This window comes from Electrona antarctica, assembly GCF_951216825.1.
Source record: "Electrona antarctica genome assembly, chromosome: 9".
NCBI lineage: Eukaryota > Metazoa > Chordata > Actinopteri > Myctophiformes > Myctophidae > Electrona > Electrona antarctica.
The window spans coordinates 20,942,689-20,964,770 of record NC_136790.1 but is presented as its reverse complement, the minus strand read 5'-3'; the positions used below and the strand labels follow the sequence as shown (position 1 = coordinate 20,964,770).

Below are 22,082 nucleotides of genomic sequence, written 5' to 3'. Positions count from 1 at the left end.
TGCTACATGTCCAGGCTGTACGCAGGCATCACTGCTACATGTCCAGGCTGTACGCAGGCCACACTGCTACATGTCCAGGCTGTACCCAGGCCACACTGCTACATGTCCAGGCTGTACCCAGGCCACACTGCTACATGTCCAGGCTGTACGCAGGCCACACTGCTACATGTCCAGGCTGTACGCAGGCCACACTGCTACATGTCCAGGCTGTACCCAGGCCACACTGCTACATGTCCAGGCTGTACCCAGGCCACACTGCTACATGTCCAGGCTGTACCCAGGCCACACTGCTACATGTCCAGGCTGTACGCAGGCCACACTGCTACATGTCCAGGCTGTACGCAGGCCACACTGCTACATGTCCAGGCTGTACCCAGGCCACACTGCTACATGTCCAGGCTGTACCCAGGCCACACTGCTACATGTCCAGGCTGTACCCAGGCCACACTGCTACATGTCCAGGCTGTACGCAGGCCACACTGCTACTGTACATGTCCAGGCTGTACCCAGGTCACACTGCTACATGTCCAGGCTGTACCCAGGCCACACTGCTACATGTCCAGGCTGTACCCAGGCCACACTGCTACATGTCCAGGCTGTACGCAGGCATCACTGCTACATGTCCAGGCTGTACCCAGGCATCACTGCTACATGTCCAGGCTGTACCCAGGCATCACTGCTACATGTCCAGGCTGTACGCAGGCCACACTGCTACATGTCCAGGCTGTACCCAGGCCACACTGCTACATGTCCAGGCTGTAGGCAGGCCACACTGCTACATGTCCAGGCTGTACCCAGGCCACACTGCTACATGTCCAGGCCAGTGACCTTGACCGCTAGAGGAGAGCCATCCCTGGGCCGGCCAGGATCCATGCCTGACTCCCTGATTACCCATTGACCTCCAACATCAGTGTGTTTATACCTAAAGTCCTCTCTGTCTCTCTGATGACCAGCACATGGGGGTATAATGCGCTGGTCTGCCAGTACAGTTCTTCCCCGTTCCCTCTGGCTGCACGGACACATGGAAAACAATTGTCTCACGATTGTACTGGGGGGGAGAGGTGGTGACGAAAGTAATTTCACCTCCTTGGGGACTAGAAAATACTCCCCATCCACAGTTACCCGTTAACACATCTATTGCCAGGTATTAATTCATTAATTATTCGCCACCGCCAGTGTTTTTCAGTGATTTTACCTTATTTTGTCGACCCACAGGACCCACTATGTGTCCAGGATGTATACAAAGCCTGTCACGGAGGGGCGGACGATCGTATTTTCTTTCACCAGTAGCACATTGGTTGGCTATTCAAAAATAGCAGATACAATCTCATAGCGCGTCACTTTGTGTCGCACCGTCGGCTTGTAGAGGTGCTAGTTTTGAAAAAGAAATTGAAAATGTGTGCATTTTATAGCCTAATATATTTCTAAAGTGAACATTTTGAACTCAAATCTTTGCTTCCTTGGTGCAGCAGTCCGTGCAATGTCAACAAACTAATTCAGCATGACACACACACACTCCGAGAGGAGAGAAGTTCCGTCAAGGGATGACAGATGGCCATGGAATAATCACCGTCATGAAAAGCGACAACTTTTGCTTTCACAAGACGAAACGCGCTGTTTGATTTCGAGATGGAAGGCCTGCGGCAGCAAGCTCAGTCTATAAGCTTTGATGGACAAACAAGAGGCTGGCGATTGGGCTCGGAATAGATTGAAAAACATGAAGAGGAAAGGGCCTTTTACATGTGCCTCCGTCAGATCAGTCGTGAGCCTCGCGCAGTGATGGATTGAAGGAGACGACAAGTTGCTGCCAGGTAGTGGAATGTTTAATCACCTCGACAGAACGAGGAAACAGAATTGATCGCTGCCCTGTCCACGTCAAAATGTGAGTGCTTGTCCGCAGGCTCGATGAATACTTTAATACTGCAGCTAATGGTTTTTTACCAGGGAGCAGCCTCCCGCTGCTTAACTGGACTTACTTTAAATTAATCACAACGAAAAATGATGCTTTTCCAATGACTTGCGTATAGCGCCAGAGTCTGTTTGTCTTGTGCCGCTTAAATTGATCATCTGCAGGAGTAAAAAGCAATTAGGGTTTACATTTTCAAGCGTATTCTCTAGATGTTCATTTTGAGGACTATGATCAATGCCTCTTACTAGATAAGTGTGAACTTCACATCAACTACTTTCCCTTCATTTACTTACTGTAGTGTCCACCTGCATCACTGCTCTTGCTGTCTTCTATCGTTTGATCAGTCAACCAATTTATTTTCTATCAATTACATACCTCAAGAAGCCTTTACTTCAGAGAGTTTTTAGTTTTAGGAGCATTCTAAGCCAATCATTTGATAACGGGGTGGCTGGTCAGTGGGAGACTCCACTGGTACCACGTCTCTGTGTGTGTGTACGTCTGTGTGTACGTCTGTAATCCACGTAACTCGAGCACCGTTCGAACCACCGACTTCAAATTTGACACACGCGTTCCACCCCACCACAGGGAGTGCAGTGCCTGGCCTTGATTCGGTTAGGTACACGGTTGTCCAGAACCACCACAAAAGGCTCTGGACAAGGCCCCAATTAACCAATTGATCACACCCGATCACCCCTAGATCTCCATATATGGAGCTGGCCTGTTCTGACATCACAATGGTGTTCTGGCATCATTGGGCATGCCTGACAAAGAACTCCATATATGGGCATAAAAGGGACACAGACATACTAACTGGGTGGGGCATGGATTTCCAACTTGTATCGTTCCAAGTAGGCCAATCAATGCCCAACGGGCACCGCTGTAGTCAAATGAATGGCTCAGGAATGCGACAAAAACATCTTCATGAATTCAAGGCTTCATTGGGTGTGTAACTGAGAAAAAGTGCTCCTCGGAGCACAGGTCTCCACCAGGTCAGACAGGAACGTTTGTGATGTTTGGAATGTGTAGGAGTAATTATAAACATGTTCTATTGTGTGTACAAAAAATTATGTGTGTGTGCGTGTGTGCATATATACAGTATGTGAATATTCATTAGTACTTTTGTTGCAAAGTTATTTCCTTTCCTAGATTTAAGCACAAAAAGAACCCCTAAACGAAAATATATTCTTCCACGCAAGACGCAGGGTTATTTTGATTGTTTCTCAATCTGCACAATGGCAGAATTGTTACTGGGACGCTGGAGTTGTCAAGGAAAGTACTACCCTGCAGAAAAACACGAATCATGGCAGAACCTTGAGGGGAGTTGAGTGCTGCAGGGTGACTACATCTCTTAGTGTAGGCTGAACATTCAGGTGAGGGTCATTTTCTTCCCTGGCAGAGAAAAGCTCATGGTTCTGATTGTACCGCCAAGCCTGTTATTTCAAAGCTGTTATTTATTATTACCTCTGCCCGGCCAGTGCGGGCGGGAACAGGGATAATGTTTTCCACCCTGTGAATCGGTCTCTCTGTGAGCAGGTAATCTCAAACACCACTGGAGCGATTGGCGTGAGACTTTGCATGGACACTCCCAGTAGGCCAAAGAAGAACCATGATCCCATTCTTTTCCAAATTCAATAGACTGCTTCACGTTTTGGCCTATAACTCTTGAAAGTAGCTAGTACAAGCAATTTTTTTGGATTCCCCTGGATTCCTTGTATCATGACGCTACTCCCCAGTATATTTCCACCTCACAAGATTGTCCAAACCGCACACAACTCGGTACACATTCTATCTGGAATCATGTGATCAAGTAACCGACTCCGCCAGATGGTGTCAGTAGAGAGTACAGGTTAGTGATCAAGATGTATCAGTCAGATTCCATTCTGATTGGTATACGATTGGCTTCCAAAGCTTTCCCTTTTTGCCACAAATGCAGAGTCCAACCTGCCCTGACAAGGATCTGCATCTTGATGAGAACACACTTTTTCTAATTAACTTCGGAGCTGTTACCTTGGTAGCAGCTCATTATCCTACTATGTTATGTTGGGACTATTATTACCCCACAACTACCATTACTATGTAATGTAACCATGCTATAAAGTCTCTCCCCTGGACACTGTCTGTCTGCCTGACTGTCTGACTGTCTGTCTGTCTGCCTGCCTGTGTGTCTCTGTGCGTTCGTAAGGGTGTCATTAAATGATGAGCAGAGCTATTGTTTCCTATACACTCCCGCTGACTGTGGCCTCAGGCAGTTTGGTTGTGTTGCTGACCACATGCTGTACTCGGCCGCTGTATAGAACAGTATAGAAACATCAGACCCGTCTGAAGTGAGTGGTACTGTACTACTGTACTGTACTGTACTGTACTGTACTGTACTGTACTGTACTGTACTGTACTGTACTGTACTGTACTGTCGGAAATGCTTTGGCCATGTCTCGCGACCCCCGCACCCCCTCCCCACCCCCAATACAAACTGACTGCAAAAATAACCTTATAATAGAGACAATATATCATAAATTAATGCTGAAACCAGATATAATCATTAAGGAAAGTTTATGCAAGTTTATTCATTTCCATATTCCAGCCATTCAGTTGCAAAAAAATAAAAAACTGTACTGTACTGTACTGTACTGTACTGTACTGTACTGTACTGTACTGTACTGTACTGTACTGTACTGTACTGTACTGTACTGTACTGTACAAGCCCTCCCTGGCCTGTCTGTGTGTTAGGCTGTGCAACAGTGGGAACAAACGCTATAATGCTATGAAAGGGCTGTGAAAGAATATATGTGACTAAATTTGACTGAGGGACTGCCATTGGATTTTTTTGAATTTTCGTTTTTCATGTCATGTGAAAGCAGGGAATCATAACTTCAAATTGACATATTGGTTGTTCAGTTTGACCCACCAGTTTTGGAGATATGGCTTATAGATTAATGTCTTGCAGAAAACAGCGAGTTGAGAAAACAGGCTTGAAAGGTTCACCTCTGTGGTCTCTAACATTACACCTAGCTGCATGTTTAAAGGGTAAGACCACTTTTTTAGAGGTTTGGGTTGTTTTCTTACCTTATTATGGGCAAACTATTCCATCCCATGAGTTATTTCGCTCCGTTGTGTTGTTTATTAGCAATTTAAGAAATAAAAATAGTCGCTCATTGACTTCCAACGGGGAAACAGCTCTCAAAGTCACTCATTGGCACATGAACCAACGCAACAAAAGCTGATTCTGACAGTTTATGAGAAAACTCATGCGGTTTTATTTTGAATACAAAATGTGTCTTGTTTTGACTAATTTGTGTAGAAAGAAGATCCGGTAGGTATGCCTACGCTGAAAATCACTGCTGTAAAAAACGATCTGATTGGACCAAAACTGTACACCACTTCCTTATTAGAAACGACGGGGATGTAAACAAAAGGATTTGATCTCATCCGCTTGTCACTAAAAACATACACAATGGGCGTGTTTGAGGGAGACACTTTAGAAGACACTTTAGAAGAAGTGTGTAAAGTGTCTGTGTCTGGGATTGCTCATATGCGAGGCTGCAGCTGGGTGAATCTCAAACAGCGTGGAGACTTCTGTTTACAAACGAAACCTCGCAAGACGCCCCCGCGAGAGTTGGGAACGCCGTAGTACTGCTCCAGTCTATCTCCGACTAAAATAGTAACTTTATAAATCTATCTTAAAGGCGTAGTGAAACGGAAATGGTGGACATTTTATTTTGAAGTTTTAGACTGTCTCAAGTTGAAACACCGCTATGAAGTTTCTGAACCAATCAGAGCGTCGCATCCCTTCAGGGGATGGGACGGTAGCTAGGGACGGTAGCTATGCTACGCAGGACAGCGTGTGGATTTGTTTACAAATCAGATAGTCGTCCAGCTTTACCAGTTTACTCTTATGTGGCTTATTTCTACCCTATATTGTTTTCAGATACATTTTTTTAGCGTGATGATTAAGTTAAAACCGAGTAATACACTCTCTGGATGTTATCTTGAATGGGAATAAAAACGAAGATTTCTGTAATCAGTAGCAGCTGTGCAGCCTGTGCTGGACGGATGCGGAGATATGGGGAATTAAACGGGTGAGCTTCATTTTTATTGGCTTTTATCGCTGTGGGCCTCGACACGTCATCACGCAGCACGTTTTCGTTTTCAGGAAGTAATAAAAAATATATTTTTATGGACGTTTGATATAAAAACACACAAAAATGAGAATTCTCCCATTTTTTTGGCATCCATTGTTAGGTATGACCATATGATGACCACGGATATGGTCTAAAAGTGTGAAAAACGTATTTTTCATTTCACTACACCTTTAAAAGACGAAAGTAAAACCGCATGAGTTTTCCTGATGTCATAAACTGTCAGAATCAGCTTTTGTTGCGTTGGTTCATGTGCCAATGAGTGACTTTGAGAGCTGTTTCCCTATTTTTTTAATTGCTAATAAACAACACAACGGAGCGAAATAACTCATGGAATGGAATAGTTTGCCCATAATAAGGTAAGAAAACAACCCAAACCTCTAAAGAAGTGGTCTTACCCTTTAAGCATTTATTTCATATTTACATGTCGATTTCAGCTCTGACACTTATTTCAGACATGCTCTAGTATGTGAAGAGTCTGCCTGTGCTATTAACTCATTTAAAAAAAAATAGAAAATAAAGTTTTTCTTCTCTGGTGAAAAGCTGGATTTTGCGCGATGGCAGGCTCTCAGTCAAATCTGGTCACATATATTCAAAGATTTGTGCCACATTTTCACAATTTAAAAAAAAATAGCGCGCTATGAGCTTGTAGATATGCTATTTTTCAATAGGTAAAGTATAACATAATGCATAAAACACCAAAAGGGGTTCCCGTCCGGAATAGGTTAAAACTAGAAAAAGTGCCCCTCGGGGCACAGGTCTCCACCAGGGCAGGTCAGGTTGTGGCCTCCTGGTGGCGCTATAATAGGCCAATGGTAAAAGGGTGCCATTTCTTCATACGCCTTTGATGGCAATTGGATGATTTGAGGCATTTTGTTCCAAAAATGTGTTTTGCAAAAATCAACCTGTTGGTGGTGCTATAACAGGCCAATGTGAAAAGGGGGGGATATATTACTCAGCCTAGTAAGAAAATGTGTGAAAGATTTCACGTAAATTGCATGCTGCGTTCATGATTTGAGGCAATCTTGCAAACTGTGAAAGCCAATTATAGCCAATTAGGATGGAATATGAAATATCGGACAGATCCGACTTGAGCACATGACCATAGAGATACTGTGTAACGATTTGTGAGATTTTTGGACAGAATCTGGAGGAGTAATATAAAAAAATGTGTTTTACAAAAGTCGGCCTCCTGGTGGCACTATAAAAGGCAGATGCGGAAAATGCAGGTCAAAGGTTTGTCCTTGGCCTCTAGGGAGTGTGCATGCAACGTTTCACACAGATCGGTGCAGTTTTAGGTAAAAAAATGTGAAAAGCTGCCTCATGGTGGCGCTATAACAGGCCGTTCTGGAAAATGTGGGGCAGAGGTTCATCGTTGGCATCCAGGGAGTGTGTGTGCAAAGTTTGGCATCGACCGGGTTAACGGTGCCGGAGATTAGCTGGTAACAGACGGACGGAAGGACGGACACACACACACACACACACACACACACACACGGACACGCACACACACACACACACGGACGGAGTGCAAAACATACTCTCTCCCCATGCCTTCGGCCTGGTGGAGACAATGACACGTGATGAAGTGACAATCCATTTTTAGCCTTGTGTTCATGGTGTGTTATGTAGGCGGCTAGACAGTTGGCTACTCCGCTGATGTGCAACGTGACTGACTGTGTCAGTCACGTTAATGTGCTGCAGTGCACAATAACTAGCACTTCAGTCAAGCAAGTGTTCTCTTCATAATACTTGTCCTCTTTATCAATGGCATTGTAAGGAGACAGTAGACACTATTATGCATTTTATTGTTGAAGGCCATATCTAACCTTGACGTAATCCTGGGAACTTAGTGTGGCAGTTCACCCTGCCACTGAGACTGAAGTTCACAAACAGGGTTTGAATTATTTATTTTGCAGAGAAATAGATTTGTTTGACTTTATATATTGTGTGTTGATTGACTGATTGTTGACTCCATTGTAGGGAGCAACTGGGTGCGGTGGGGAACATGCCAACATTGGATTTGTGCAGTGGTGGAAAGTAACTAAGTACTTTTACTTAAGTACTGTACTTAAGTACAATTTTGAGGTATTTTTACTTTACTTGAGTATTTCCAATTTCCAGTACTTTTACTTCTACTCCACTACATCTCAGAGCCAAAATTTGTACTTTTACTCCACTACAATTATTTGAAAACTTTAGTTACTAGTTACTTTGGCGATTTTAATTTGGATTAGAAGAAATACATGAACCACTTCAACCCTATACATTTCGGCTATTTTCAATAGATTTACACATTTTGAACTTGTGAAATGGGGCATTCTGCAATATGAATACTTTTACTTTTAGTACTTTAAGTACATTTTGATGCCGATACTTTTGTACTTTTACTCAAGTACATTTTCAATTCCGTACTTTTACTTTTACTAATTATTATGTGGATATGTTTGATGAGTAATGCGTGACACTAAAATGTGTATTGAGAAATGTATTGTCTCTGGACAATGAACTGGTGTAATTGTGGATTCAGTTAGGATTTGGTATGGTCCAGTGGGAGGGGCTTAGCCTATAAGTAGGGAGACCTGCCACTGCCAGGTATCAGTCAAGGTAGGACTGTGGAGGTATGAGACCGAGGCCAATCTTTCCAGTTTATGCTGTAAATACTTTTGTTTAATGTTGATCCTTGGATGTACACGGATGTGTGTAAAAGGTGAATAAAGCAACCACCTCGTCTCTGTAGCAAGGACTCTGTGGCCATCTTCTTCAATCATTTTCCATTGTTTTTACTGTTTTCATCAGTGCCTTCCGGCCTAACATACTACCCACACTAGGCAAAGTGTCACAGTTTGGTGGCAGTGGAAAAAAGAAAGGGACAGTCCACACAGTACAAACATCTTCAGCAGCAGCAAGCAGAGCCTCAGAGGGAGAGCGGGTCACACAGGGACCAAAGAGGGCGACAACCACATCATCCCGGGGGGGCAGTGGTTTACAACTGGGCCAGGAAGTTCCAGATAGAGAAGGAGAGAAGGAGAGGGAGCAGCAGCAGCGGAAGCTCAGCTTCCTCAACCACCAGATCACCCAGCTCCAGATCACCCACCAGATAACCCACCAGATCACCCAGCTCCAGATCACCCACCAGATCACCCAGCTCCAGATCACCCACCAGATCACCCAGCTCCAGGGGCAACCAGGGCGGGGGCCAAGAGTGCCTTCCGGCTGGCAGCGAGGACTGCAGGACTGCAGCATGGTCACGGGCCAGCCCGTGACCTATAGACACAGTATTGAGGAACTATGAATGCACACACACTACACTGCTGCTTCCAATATCAATCGCCATCAAGTTGGCTGGGAAGTGTGGTTTATATAGTGTTGTGTTGCATGTTCTTTACAGTGGACATCTGACATTTCACACAAGGACTAAAATGGTTTTAAAATGTTGATTTAATGTCACTGTGTGAAGTATTTGAATTATCTGTTGGTCACTTCACCTGTCTCTCCTCTGCAATGCTGGCACTCTAGATTGGAAGGTGCCAAGTACTGTAGAGGAAGAGGGGTGTTTGTTCATGTTTATGATGTCTTATTTTGATAGGCCCTGTAAATTAATTGGGCCTGTGAAATGTAAATGTATATTTAATATTCCTTTAATTTGTAGTGAGGTGGCAGATTAGTGAGATTACTCGTAGGCCTTAGTTGGCCGTGTGGTTGAGTTAACTAATGACCACTTACTTAATTAAGAGGATGGTTTGCCCCACCCGTTTAAGAAAAGGATTGCTGCAGGTGGAGGCAGTTCAGTCTCACTTGAGGCTAAGAGACAACAGGGGAGAACTGCAAGCCAGAGAAAAGCCTGTAACAGTTCCTGCTTGTCTCTTGATTGTATATAGTTTTTCAAGTGTTCATTTTGTTTTATTGGAACGTTGTTTTGGCCAGTATTATTTATTTAATTTAGCCGGCGAGTTCTCAACAGGCCCGAAAATGTAGCCGGCGAAAACTAGAGTTCTCAACAGGCCCGGAAATTAAGATCACACCCCCCATGCCAAAGCACCAGCACTCGCCCAGCAGTCTGCTGTCACCCAGGCGGATGCGTGTACGCGACCTCGCCCTTTAGCGCAAGGTCGCTTGTCGCCCTCAGGCGTCTTACTGGTTGTAGTGTAAATGGTATGCATTTACTGTATACACTGTAGCACCATTCTCTAAAGGTGCTTATATTGAAAAATACATTTAAAAAAGCTTTTTTTTTAGTCCATTAACTAACTGAGTCTCCCCCGGTCATCAAACGATTGACTCAGAAATGCAAAAAAATAAAAATAAAAACTCATGGGGTGTGTAATTGACAGAAAATAAGTCATGTTTTTTCTTGCTGAACCTTGTCAGATTTCTCTGGGTGGATCTTTGTTGGTTGTAAAGTGTCTTGAGACAACTTGTTGTGATTTGACACTTTAATAAAATTGAATTTAATTGAATTGAATAGATTCCCCAATTAACTCAAACACAGTGAAATAGCACGGATTGGCAATTCCGTACATAGACACCTAGAAAACCCAAACATCTGTACATATTCTCCCCATAGACCGTGATGGATAGGGGTGCCGTCTCTGCCGAACTTGAGTCACGAGAGACACCACCGAGTCCGTGGCTAAAGCACGCGACTTGTTGTGTCGAACGTGGTCAAAACACTAGTAGTGTAATATGTATGGATTTGGGGGTTTTCTAGGCGTGTTTCTAGACGGAATTGCCAAATCGTGCTATTTAACCGTGTGTGTTGTGAGATCGGGCTGGATTCCTAGTATAGTCAAACACACATCCATCCATCCGCCACTCTGAATCACTGGTGCCACACATTCAATTTGATCAGAACCATATGTCGAAGGATCTCTGAGCGCTGCTATAATTCCTGTCTTGGAGTATAGTGTCCGTGCGCAACCACCCCCCACAGACACTTGTCAAATGCACTGTGACAACCTGTCGTGCTCGGCATCGGGGGGCCTACGGCTAAAGAGAAGGGCCCATTCCCCGCCTCCGATCTGCACCAAGACATCTGTGTGTTGAGCAGCTAGACATGGCAACCGGTGATGGATGAAGTACTCACTTTTGTTAGTAAAAGTATCAATACTTTATACTCAAGTTACAAGTAGGTCTGGTATTCAAAATGTACTTATCAAGTACAAAATAATATACCAAGTGTACTTAAGTACAATAGATGCACTTTACACCACTGATGGCAACACAAAGTGGTAGCATGTACACGCTCACACACATCACACATGCATGTACAGTACACAGTACATGCATGTACATGCATCCGTATACACAACATGGCGTTGTGCTTGCATGCATATCTCAAGCACTGGGATGGAGGCGACGCAGCGGCGACGAGATGAGCGTCTAATCTGAGCGCATGTGTTGGGGCCCGTCCGGGCGGCGGAGATATAAGCTGCGGCGTTTGACTTGTTAAAAGGGATGTTTTCACTAAGAGCCTTGTAGGCTCTGACATAACTGGGACATACATGTAGCTCCCCTTGTCACGACTGATAATCAATTCCCCCTATATGGGAATAATCTGACAGCACAACCAGCCCCCCCCCCATCACCCCCACCCACCCAGCGTGGTACTGGTGCCTCCTCCTCCCTGCAAGCTGTCATCACGTTCCCATACATTAATAAAACAACCATGAGACAGTCGCCCATACCAGCAGTAACCTTCATGAAGCCACCAGGCAGCGAACATTCAGTCACCCACGATCAATCCATTTTTACTGGGTCCTTTTTTGATGTCGACATGTGATCGTTATTGATTATGATTGCACATCATTGCCAATAAGTCCAAGATTCACATCATGGCCAATAAGTCCAAGAAGCTGATTTGGTTTTGCAAAGATTGGCTGAAGATCTAGGCGGTATTTTGTCCCCCGGGCTCTTTAATATGTGGCCAAATATAACCTGGAAAGTCTGGCGTGGCCGTCGAATGTTGATTGAACTGTGATGCTATACCTGGACACTGACCCTTTTTTTCTCACTGGCACACACGTGTGCATGTGCGCGTGTGCGTGTGGCAATGTGCGCGCTTGTATGTATGGGACAGTGGATGCAGGTGTCCCCCAGGGGTTGGTGAGATGAGTTGGGGCTGCGGTATCGTTCCTCATCTGGACGGAACATTAATAACGGAGGGCTTGGTGGGAGGACCTGGGGAGAGAGCTCCATCTGGGCCAGCTCTATACTAGCACAGTGCTGAGGGGACAGGCCACTGACTCCTCAAGTCCATAATCCCTCACACGGTGCAACATGCAGCACGCCACAGGCCCAGACCACAAACACACACATTTGGGAAGGCAGTGGCTCAGGAAGTATACGATGACTGTCTGGGAACCAAAAGGTTTCCTGGCTCCTCCTGCGTGGCTGCGTGCCCTTGAGCAAAACACTGAACCGATGACTGCTCCCGATGAGCAGGTTGATTCCTTGCTTGGTTGCCTCCACTGTCGGTGTGTGAATGGGTGCATGTAAATGCACATTGTAAAGCGATTTGGAAACGGGCGCTATATAAATGTAGACCATTTACCATTTTCAGTGTGTTGGGCTCCCTGAAAATAGCGACACTTTAATTCCCTTCCTGCATGCAAATGTTATTTAAACTTTATAAACATGCATAGTCCTTCATTAGGTGGTGAGGTTGCAATGAGCAGGGCAAATGGGCTGTTGTGAATAATAAGCTAATTATGCAGTCTGCCCTTCAGCTCTTTGCCCAAAGTGGTTTTCAGTGCTTTTACAAACAGCAAACAGCCCCGTCGCCGTCTGGATGGATGCACTGGAGTGATCATGGCTGCGGAGAAGTGAGCGTGAGGGCCAATGCTGAAGTAGATCATATAAAAATCATCATTGGCTCAGGCCACCGCAACTCTTTCAAGAGACTCTCGGTGATGGAACACTGCTGCTCGCTGCCTTGTCATTTTCATTTTCAATCAGCGCCGCCTCTCTAAGCGCTTGTTAATCAATACAGTAACAGCTACGGGGATCTTTCCTCACCGCGGCAGCCCGAGGCAAAGACACGTGAAGCGTTAAGTTCTCCTAGCTCTCTCTCGTCCGCCTCCCCCGCATTCCCTCCCACCCATCTCTCCATTGCCGTCTGGCCACTTCCTGTTACTCCGAGTTCTATACGTATTGTAATCGAATGGATTTCATCCAGGCAGTATGGAAAATGGCAGAGCAGACATCATAACGTTAAATGCTATTCACATCTCAAGCCCCTAAAACACACTTCCCCCCTGAAGAATAGAAGCGGTATTGTTTGTAATGGATGCAGAAATTTCTCACTCCATCTGTTTGCCTAAGCCATGTTATTTTAACAAGCCAGAATTCTTCCAGGCGGCTATGAAATGAGCCCTAGGTCTATTGTCTGCCAAGTGTGGTTGAGGAGTGAGTGTTTTTCGCTGTCTTTCTCTCCATGCAAGGACAAAACAAAAGAGGGTATTATTGTACATAGCATTGTATCTCAAGGTCAGAACTCTCTATACATTTCAGTCTGCGTCCGCAACCATCGAGTGAGCATAACATCTGTGCTCTGACTTCAATGACTCTGGGAGAACTCTCGCACATAGCCATGGTTCAAATAAAGTTTGGAGCTTCCTGTGGTTTTCGGGTACATCTCACGTCTCCGGCGGGAATACGTTGTTCTTGTTTTGTGTTATCTGCCGCTCATGTCTAATTCATATTCAGGCTGTCAGCTGTGCCTAACCAACCCTGCGCAGCCCCCTGAGTGGGCCGCCCCGGCCTGGCCTTTCCTGTGATGCCCCTCGTGATGAAGACGCATCGCTGTCGCTCCTTTCGTGAGACAGCGCGAGTCACGCCGATGACTCCGCGGAGACGAGCGCGGCTCATGAATGCGATGAACGGGTTCTGATGGCGTGAAGGATCCCTCCTTGTTCTGTCTCGGTGGGCTCATGACTGCATGCCTCTTTGTTTCCGGGGGAGCTGCCTCTCTCTGTTGATTGTTTGCCACAGGTTTTTGCAATTCAGGTGCGCCAGCCCGGAGCGGGCCCTGACTTGTATTTATTAGTTATTCATTTCCATGAGCCTGAGGGCCCGGGGCAAAGTGATATGCAACGTGCTCACCGATCAGGTGTTCAGTGGCCCAACCAAGGCATGCTGCATCTCCCCTGATGCCTGGCAGTGCTGGCTCCTCTAATGGTCTGGTCTATTCTCATTATTGGTGACATCGCAGAGAAAAAGGAGAAGTAATAATAATGGCACTGAACTACTGGTAGGTCTTGTTTTTAGGTGTTAGAGCATTACCATAAACACGGCCCATATAGAGCGTCGCAGTCCCGCCCCCTACCAGGGCCCAGGAAATGATTCTCTGTTCATTTTCCTCATAGACATTTCAGAAAGTATTTATTTAAAGACGTTTACGCCGCGGACAAAGCCAACTATTGTCGTGACAAATCATGACAACAAACGACAGGTTACAACACTTTTTTTGTTGTTTTTCTTCTATGTAATTATTTGTTTGGTCCAAATATTGTGTGTGTTGTCATGATTTGTCACGACTCGAGTTGGCTTCGTACGACGCTTAAAAGGTCTTTAAATAAATACTTTTTGAAATGTCTATGGGAAAAATGCATTGTGATTCATTTCCTGGGCCTGGCGTCGTCATGAAAGGGGGCGGGGCTGCGACGCTCTATACAGGTAACCTTGTATGGTCAACTTTTTTTTATTTATTTTTTATATATTTTTTTACTTTTCAGGAAATCGGGAAAAAATAACCTGTGTAAACCCAGTCCAATTCAATCCAGTGTATTCATTATTTAGTCACAAGCTCTTGTTGATAGTTTTCATTGGTTAAATAATTCATAAAACCCACAGACCACTTTCAACCTGGCATCCCTATTTTGGGAATTAAGGGCACACATTTTCCAAAATGTTCAAAATGGCTCAATTCTATTCACAAATAACGAAAATACAATGCTGTCCGACAATGACAATATACAGTATGTCATACAGTATACCTTTCTATAAGTAAGTCAGAGAGGCTAACTGTTGTTGGTATCAGTAAGAGTGTGGGAGTCTATCCCTGTTTTGCAGTGCGCTAGAGTGGTTCCCAAACTTTTTCATGTCAAGGACCCCCAAATCGACACTAATTAGCCTGCGGACCCCTATTTGAAGAGATATGCCAGGGACCCCCATAAGAGAAGATTTTTACGGCTCTAGCAGGGACTCTCAACCATTTTGATTTCAAGGACCCCCAGTTTGACCTGAATTAGTCTACGGACCCCCATTTAATAGCATTTCTATCTCTGGGACCCCCAATTTATATTGTAAAATCAATGCTAATTTAACTCTGAGAGTGTACAAATGGAACCAAATGGACCCTAACGGGTCCATTTGGTTCCATTTGTACACTCTGAGTTACATACTGTTACGACCCTATGTGGCCTCATATTGTGTTAACCCTCTTGACTGATTCCTGTGATTTCTGTGCCCTACATGGTGTTTGGAGGGTGGAGTCGAGTGGAGATTGGAGGAGTGGCTTGGTGTTTGGAGACACACCTGGGCCTCATCTCCTCATCATCCCAGTCATTATAAAAACCTGTGATGAACACCACTTCAGCCCCACTTGCCATCCGTCACCTGTGCTGCTGAACTCTGTGTTTGTAGCTAGCATTTCAACCCTGTGTTCCAAGTCTGTAGGCTGTGTGCCAAACCTTATGCTGCTGAGTGCTTGATAAGGTAACTTTAATACTGAGTGTTTAAAGTAAAGACAAGGGAAGCTTGGTAGGGGTGTGCCGCCATTTTCTTTTAGGTACATTTTTGACTTTGTTTATATGTAGTCAGGGAGCATAGACTTGTAATTTTGGTTTGGTGTAGTTTTAGGATTTCCTTTTCAGGTAGGGTGGGGCTTTTGTTTGTTGTGTTGGCTTTGGCCACCCTGAAGATCATGCTCTCCCTATTCTAATGCTGTAAAGATCCATTATTTACAATAAATGTGAATTATTATTTGGTTACTCTGGTTTGGTTCCTTGCTAGCTATATGTGTTACTCCTTAGGCCTCTAGACTCCATATAAGGTCGTAACACATACTTATAAGGGTCCATTTGGTCCCAAACTATCATTTAGCTGGGTCCCCCCTGGAACTCCCTCAGGTACCCCTGGGGGTCCCCGGACCCCACTTTGGGAACCACTGCGCTAGACTAGACCCCTGGGAGATGGCTTGCTGAGGTGGAGCACAACACCTACCATCAGCTCCCAATACTTGTACCGCACGACCTGCCACACCCAAGATGTGCTACTCATTCACTGAGTTGGACAGGTTTTGATCTTTCTCATAACCTGGTCCTCCTGTCAACGCGTTTCTATAATTGCATGCCAGTGTCCGCTTCAACTTTGTCAATTTCCTATTTAAATTAGGACTAATTCAATTCAATAGGGTTGCATGAATACTGTTTCCGTTTACATATTTAAGGACACAAGCTTAAAAACAACACATACTGTGTGTGTTGAGTGATCTGTTAATAGCAGATCTTCAAAGTGCCCATCGTAGCAGGCACTCGAAGGCCAATACTGAATTCAGCTTGCAAATATGGTGAACATCTTGGCGGCAGTGTCTCAGGAGTTAGAGCGGCAGCTTGGGAAATGGTACAGTAGGGTGCCACCGATATTGTCCCTTATCATTTGACCCATTTAGGCCTGACCTCAAAATTTTAAAAAATCCTTCTAAATCCTCCAGTTTTCTGAAATAAATATTTTCACGATTTTTCAAAAATAGCAGACCTACAAAGCTCGTAGCGTGCCACTCGGTGGCGCGCTATGAGCTTGTAGATCTGCTATTTTTCAATAGCTAAATTATAATGTTTAAAACACAAAGGGGTTCCCGCCCAAAATGGGTTAACTGTCCTTTTGCGCAGATCACGCAAACCTCAGCAAAAAGAAAAGGACAATATCGATGGCCTCCAACTGTATGTTCCCAGTTCAATCCCGGGCTCCCCCAGAGTTGGTGTCAAAGTGTCCTTGAGCAAGACACTGAACTCCCAACCTGCTCCCGATGAGCAGGTTGGGAGGTGTGAGAAAAGCTCTATATAAAATGCAGTCTATTTACTAGTCCATATGTAATTCAGTTTGGATAACTGTGAACATTCAACTCTGTTTTGTAATTTTGCTGTGATGTAACACCTGAATAAAACAAATATGAACGCAATGCAATAACATCTAATTCAATACTAATTGTATGGCAACAATGAGCCACTATAATATAGTATAATACAGTATATAGTATGATTATAGAGATAGCACTAGCTCTTGAGAAGAGGGAAACTTGAGGTGCTAAATACCTAAAGCTGCACCTGCTGTCAGAAAAAGCTGGCCAATCAATAAACCTTTGTCTGGCAGGGGCTATCATTAAGAAAAGCAACCAATCATAGACTCTTACATTATGTTTGGATAACAATGTCCTTTGGGGCGGCGCCCGCTGGCCTAGCGGTCCAGATGCATACCACATAGGCCCTAATGCAGCCTGACAGCATGCCGTGGGTTCGAGTCCCAATCCTGATGACCTTTGCTGCGTGTCATTCCTGGTCTCTCTCTCTCTCTCTCTCCCTGTTTCCTGTCCATCTCCATTGTGAACTATCATTAAAGGCCCCTAAAACATATTAAAAACAATGTCCTTTGGAACTAATTTAAGAACTCCATACTGTATACAATTCACCAAATTCCCTGAACATAAAACATAAATGACATAACTTTAGATGTCTGCCCCGTTCAAAGAGATAAGAATCTTGCTAGTCCGAATTTACTGGCCAGAGGAGTTTCTACGATGGTGCTCGAGTGAGGAAACGGTGGTTTTACTATTTCTTAATACATTGGCTATTTTTTCCATCATGGTTAAGGTCGGACAAGAGAATGACAGCAGCCCTCGACCACATCAACGACCTAGTTAAGTGAGTGGGAGCAACTTGTCAGACACTATGACAAGAGCCACTGCACTATATAAATTAGACCAGGGGTGGGCAACTGGCGGCCCGGGGGCCACATGCGGCCCCCACCTTCACTTAATGTGGCCCTCAGGTTAATGTCAGAATACTGATATAATATTGGTTTCAGCTGTTACAATTCCACAACATGCAAACATGACCCGCTTTAATTACTTCAGTCTAAATTAGTAGCTCATTGCTCAACACAAGTATAATTAAAGGCATTTGAAATTATATAAAAATGTTAATTTTCAGGATTCCAATTCAAAAATAGCAAAAAAGCAAGAAAAAAGCAAGATTTCAATTTGAATATAACAAAAATCGGCTATTTTTGCTACGACAGTAATATATGGCCCAAGGGAGTGAGTGTGGAAATATAGTGGCCCTCTCCATCATCAAAGTTGCCCAGCCCTGAATTAGACGCTGAAGAAATGTAAGCCCTCTTCTAAAGGACTCCAGGGAACCAAGCATTCAGGAAGCCTGAAATTAAATCAGATCTCCATCTATTGATTTGGCATTTACACACACAGCAGGCATGCTGTCGAGGCTAAACAATAACAGTTGGGGAGTCATTGGAATTTTCACGCATCTTCAACAGATCACTTTCATTTCAGTACAGTAACATTTGCATTGCCTGATGTTTGTAAACAGCCAGAACTGGAAACGGGGCCTAGCTGCTACCTTCTGGGAAAGGGAACTATGGACCTTATTGGCTCACTTAATTAGTTTACACACAGCAGGCATGCTGTCGAGGCTAAACAATAACAGTTGGGGAGTCATTCGAATCTTCACGCATCTTCAACAGATCGCTTTAATTTCAGTACAGTAACATTTGCATTGCCTGATGTTTGTAAACGGCCAGAACTGGAAACGGGGCCTAGCTGCTGCTACCTTCTGGGAAAGGGAACTATGGACCTTATTGGCTCACTTAATTAGTTTGTGGGGAGTCATAATAAGCCCAACGTTGAACGCAATGTTGAACCCCCCCCCCCCTGCATGAACGCAACATAAAATTAACCCCAAATGTGAATTGCCATGTTGAGCGGCCTCTATGGAGCGCACCTCCAAAAGCACAAATGTGGGGGGGGGGGGGGGAAAGGAAAGAAAAGAAATACACATTTATGTTCCCTGACTGACACTGGAGAAGCCATCCATTGCCCTGTGCCTTTTTAATACACACACCTTTAAACCATAAAACATTGTCATCACATGTACCACACAGACACTACGATGGAGGGAGGCAAGGACTTGAGACCTCATTCATTGTGTGGGATTGCATTTGGAATTGCCAATTTCCATGTCTTTGACTATTTCATTGTGACGTGCATGTTATCCAGAGAAGCAAATCATTTGCTATCAGCTGAATGTTTGAATAAAAAAAACAAGCACGCAATCTGTAATACGCTGGAACCATCTCTCGGGTTGTGTATTGCTATTTTGTATTCAATTCTTATTTAAACTTGGTCTAGTGGTAAAAAAGGAACATCTCGTGTGCACTGCAGTGACTTGGCATAATGTTTGTTGTTTTTTTTCTCTCAAAACTGAATATTTTTCTCATGCTTAGCAAACTCAGCATAAGCAACTATGCGGAATGAGCTTGCTGGCTGGAACTGTCAGCTTATAGCCATTGAGCTAACGATGGGGCCAGGGGATTAGGGGAATTCTCCTTTAATTACAGCAGAAACTTAAAACATTATTCTCCGACTTTGTATGTCCCTTTTTGGAGTTTGGATTCAGAGGAGGAAGGAAAGAATCCTATACACTATATCCTGATCTCATGGTTTGGCTCACCATTAGTTCAGCTCTTCCTTTAAAGGGGAATTTCTTCCTAACCGTTTTTTTACAAAATCATGTTTACAACAACACTGCATGGACTAACCTGTCATATCATCTAGAACAGATGTAAAGAAAAACTAAAACAAATCGCGCGATTGAATAAGAGTTCTAGAGGCTGATCCACTCGGACGGTAAATCCGCTAATTTGGTATGGTATTTTATTTATTTTTTAACGACAAATGGATACGTGTCTTCATATACAGTAAGAAAACAGCTTGTGCGAAACTCTCTTTTAAGTAGAAGAGATTTGTTGAATTGTTTTCTCAAACGAGCCTAAACCTCGGATGAAGAGCACAATTCCATAAAGTGTTTTAGGCATGTCTTTACCGTCCACACAGGAGGGTTTGTTGCGTGTCGTCCCGGCCACTTTCCCTGGTAAACAGGAGCACTTGACGGTCTGCGAGCGCTCCTCAATGCGGTTCTTGTTACAACACCGGTGGGCAGCAATCACCTCACACGTTCCCCCCTCTGCAGACAGACAGACAGACAGACAGACAGACAGACAGGTGTGGTTAGTGGGTTAATTGGTAGCAAATATTGATTGACCAGACCAGCGGTTCAACCCTATAGGGGGTCCTCAGAGTTACTACAGGGGATCTGCCAAATCTGTGTGATGGGGAACATTATAGCTGTTAAATAAATAACCAATCTACAAGCTCACAATGCCTCGCGCTGTGATCTTTAGATTGGCAGTTGACAGAGTTGAGGGGGAAAAAAGCCAACGGTACACTTGATTAAATACATATTAGCATGAAGCCAACTGAATCTATGAAGTCTATGAAAAGGTTTATTCTGCCACACATATGTTTACTGTGTGTGTAAGGATAATGGAATGAGAATTATATCTCTGATCTGACAAAATAAGAAAATAAGTTACATATTATGTATGACAGGAAAGGGAGAGAAAGATGGGGAGTGACACGCGGCAAAGGCCGTCAGGCAGCCTAGGTGTCTGGACGGTTGAGCTAACCGTCTGGGCCAAAGTTACATATTTTTTCCCCTTCATTGTAATGTCTCTTCCTGTGGAAAATCGAGGCACCTCAAATACGACACATCCATACAATACATACAATACAAACAATAATTGGCCACTCCTGGCCACTTATAGCCTAGGTGACGGTGTAGCAAATTATCTCTGTGGGGATCTCAATTATTCCCTTTAATTGCCCCTCGTTCTGAAATGCTAAATGATGTCCCTCAGCCTGTGATGCAGATCACACCATATATGGGTTTACATCCCTGATATCCTGCCTGTGGTGAGATTCATGTCAGATGTCATCAACAGTGGTACAGCAATACAATACAAATTGCCTATATAAGGTGTAATCCTCATGGGCGCTACTCAACCTCTGTCAACCTGGGGAGGGCCCCGAACTGAGCTCATGCTTCCTTCAATAGTTGAGGAGTGAGCAGACCGCTTCTCATCAACTGACAGGGTGGACTTTCCCCGGTAGGATGTAGCGCGTGGAAGGAACACGTTATTCCAACCATTTCCTTTCCCCTCCATCAGGTGCCCCAGCTGACCAGTGGGAGGCAGTATAGAGACAGTATAGAGGATCACTGTGTGTTTATTGTGAGGGTACCTACACACACAGAAAGGCCAACCCCACCTACAGTAGGGTATGGGCGCTGATGACGCTGAGGAGAGAGCACGACTAAAACTAAACTAAATATATTGACAATTTCATCAACAAATAAAAACTAGACTAAAAAGTTCATGAGGGACAAGTGGAGAAGAGATCCAGCAGAACACTCCTTTGTGCTCTGAAAATCGCCGATCTGTAAGCACCGTGCACTGCGACACGTTGTGAGCTTGTAGATCGGCTATTTTCAGCATGCAACCAAAATGTAAAATCGGGCATTATGATGGCATCGAGGCCCGCCAAAATATAGTTTAGTCGACTAAAACTAAAACTCAGATTTCAGATGACTAAAATATGACACATTAGTGTCAACCACTTCTCCGGCGCCTCACCGCAGAAGGCCTTGTGTCAATTGTGGTAATTACTGATATCCTCAGACCAGCCTCATTACCCAACCAGATCACATGCAGTCTCACGCCATACACACAGGTCCATACACCCCTCATCTCTCAGTGGCTCGCGTGCATACAGCACATGACATCCGTCATATGTGAACGCTGCACAATAGGTCCCACTCTGACAAAGGAGGATGTCAGAATCCTTTTTTTGTCCTTTCTTTTTTTTGCTGAGGAGAAGAGGAGAGGGGGGAAAAACAAAAAAAACA

General features: G+C 44.4%; 1 protein-coding gene and 1 long non-coding RNA gene across 2 annotated transcripts in view; one reads left to right on the top strand and one right to left on the bottom strand.

Moving 5' to 3' along the window:
• The window catches only part of LOC306930123, a 50,063-nt gene extending 39,866 nt beyond the window's left edge, over positions 1–10,197 (top strand). Inside the window, exon 3 of the long non-coding RNA XR_013790852.1 lies at positions 8,845–10,197. This is a non-coding gene — a long non-coding RNA (uncharacterized lncRNA). The remainder of the gene's footprint in view (positions 1–8,844) is intronic.
• tafa1b (TAFA chemokine like family member 1b) overlaps positions 1–22,082 on the bottom strand; it is a gene marked incomplete at its 3' end in the record, with an annotated part of 189,097 nt that overhangs the window by 9,061 nt on the left and 157,954 nt on the right. The window contains exon 3 of the mRNA XM_079510870.1: positions 20,163–20,303. Within this exon, the coding sequence (XP_079366996.1) occupies positions 20,163–20,303 (141 nt within the window). The remainder of the gene's footprint in view (positions 1–20,162; positions 20,304–22,082) is intronic.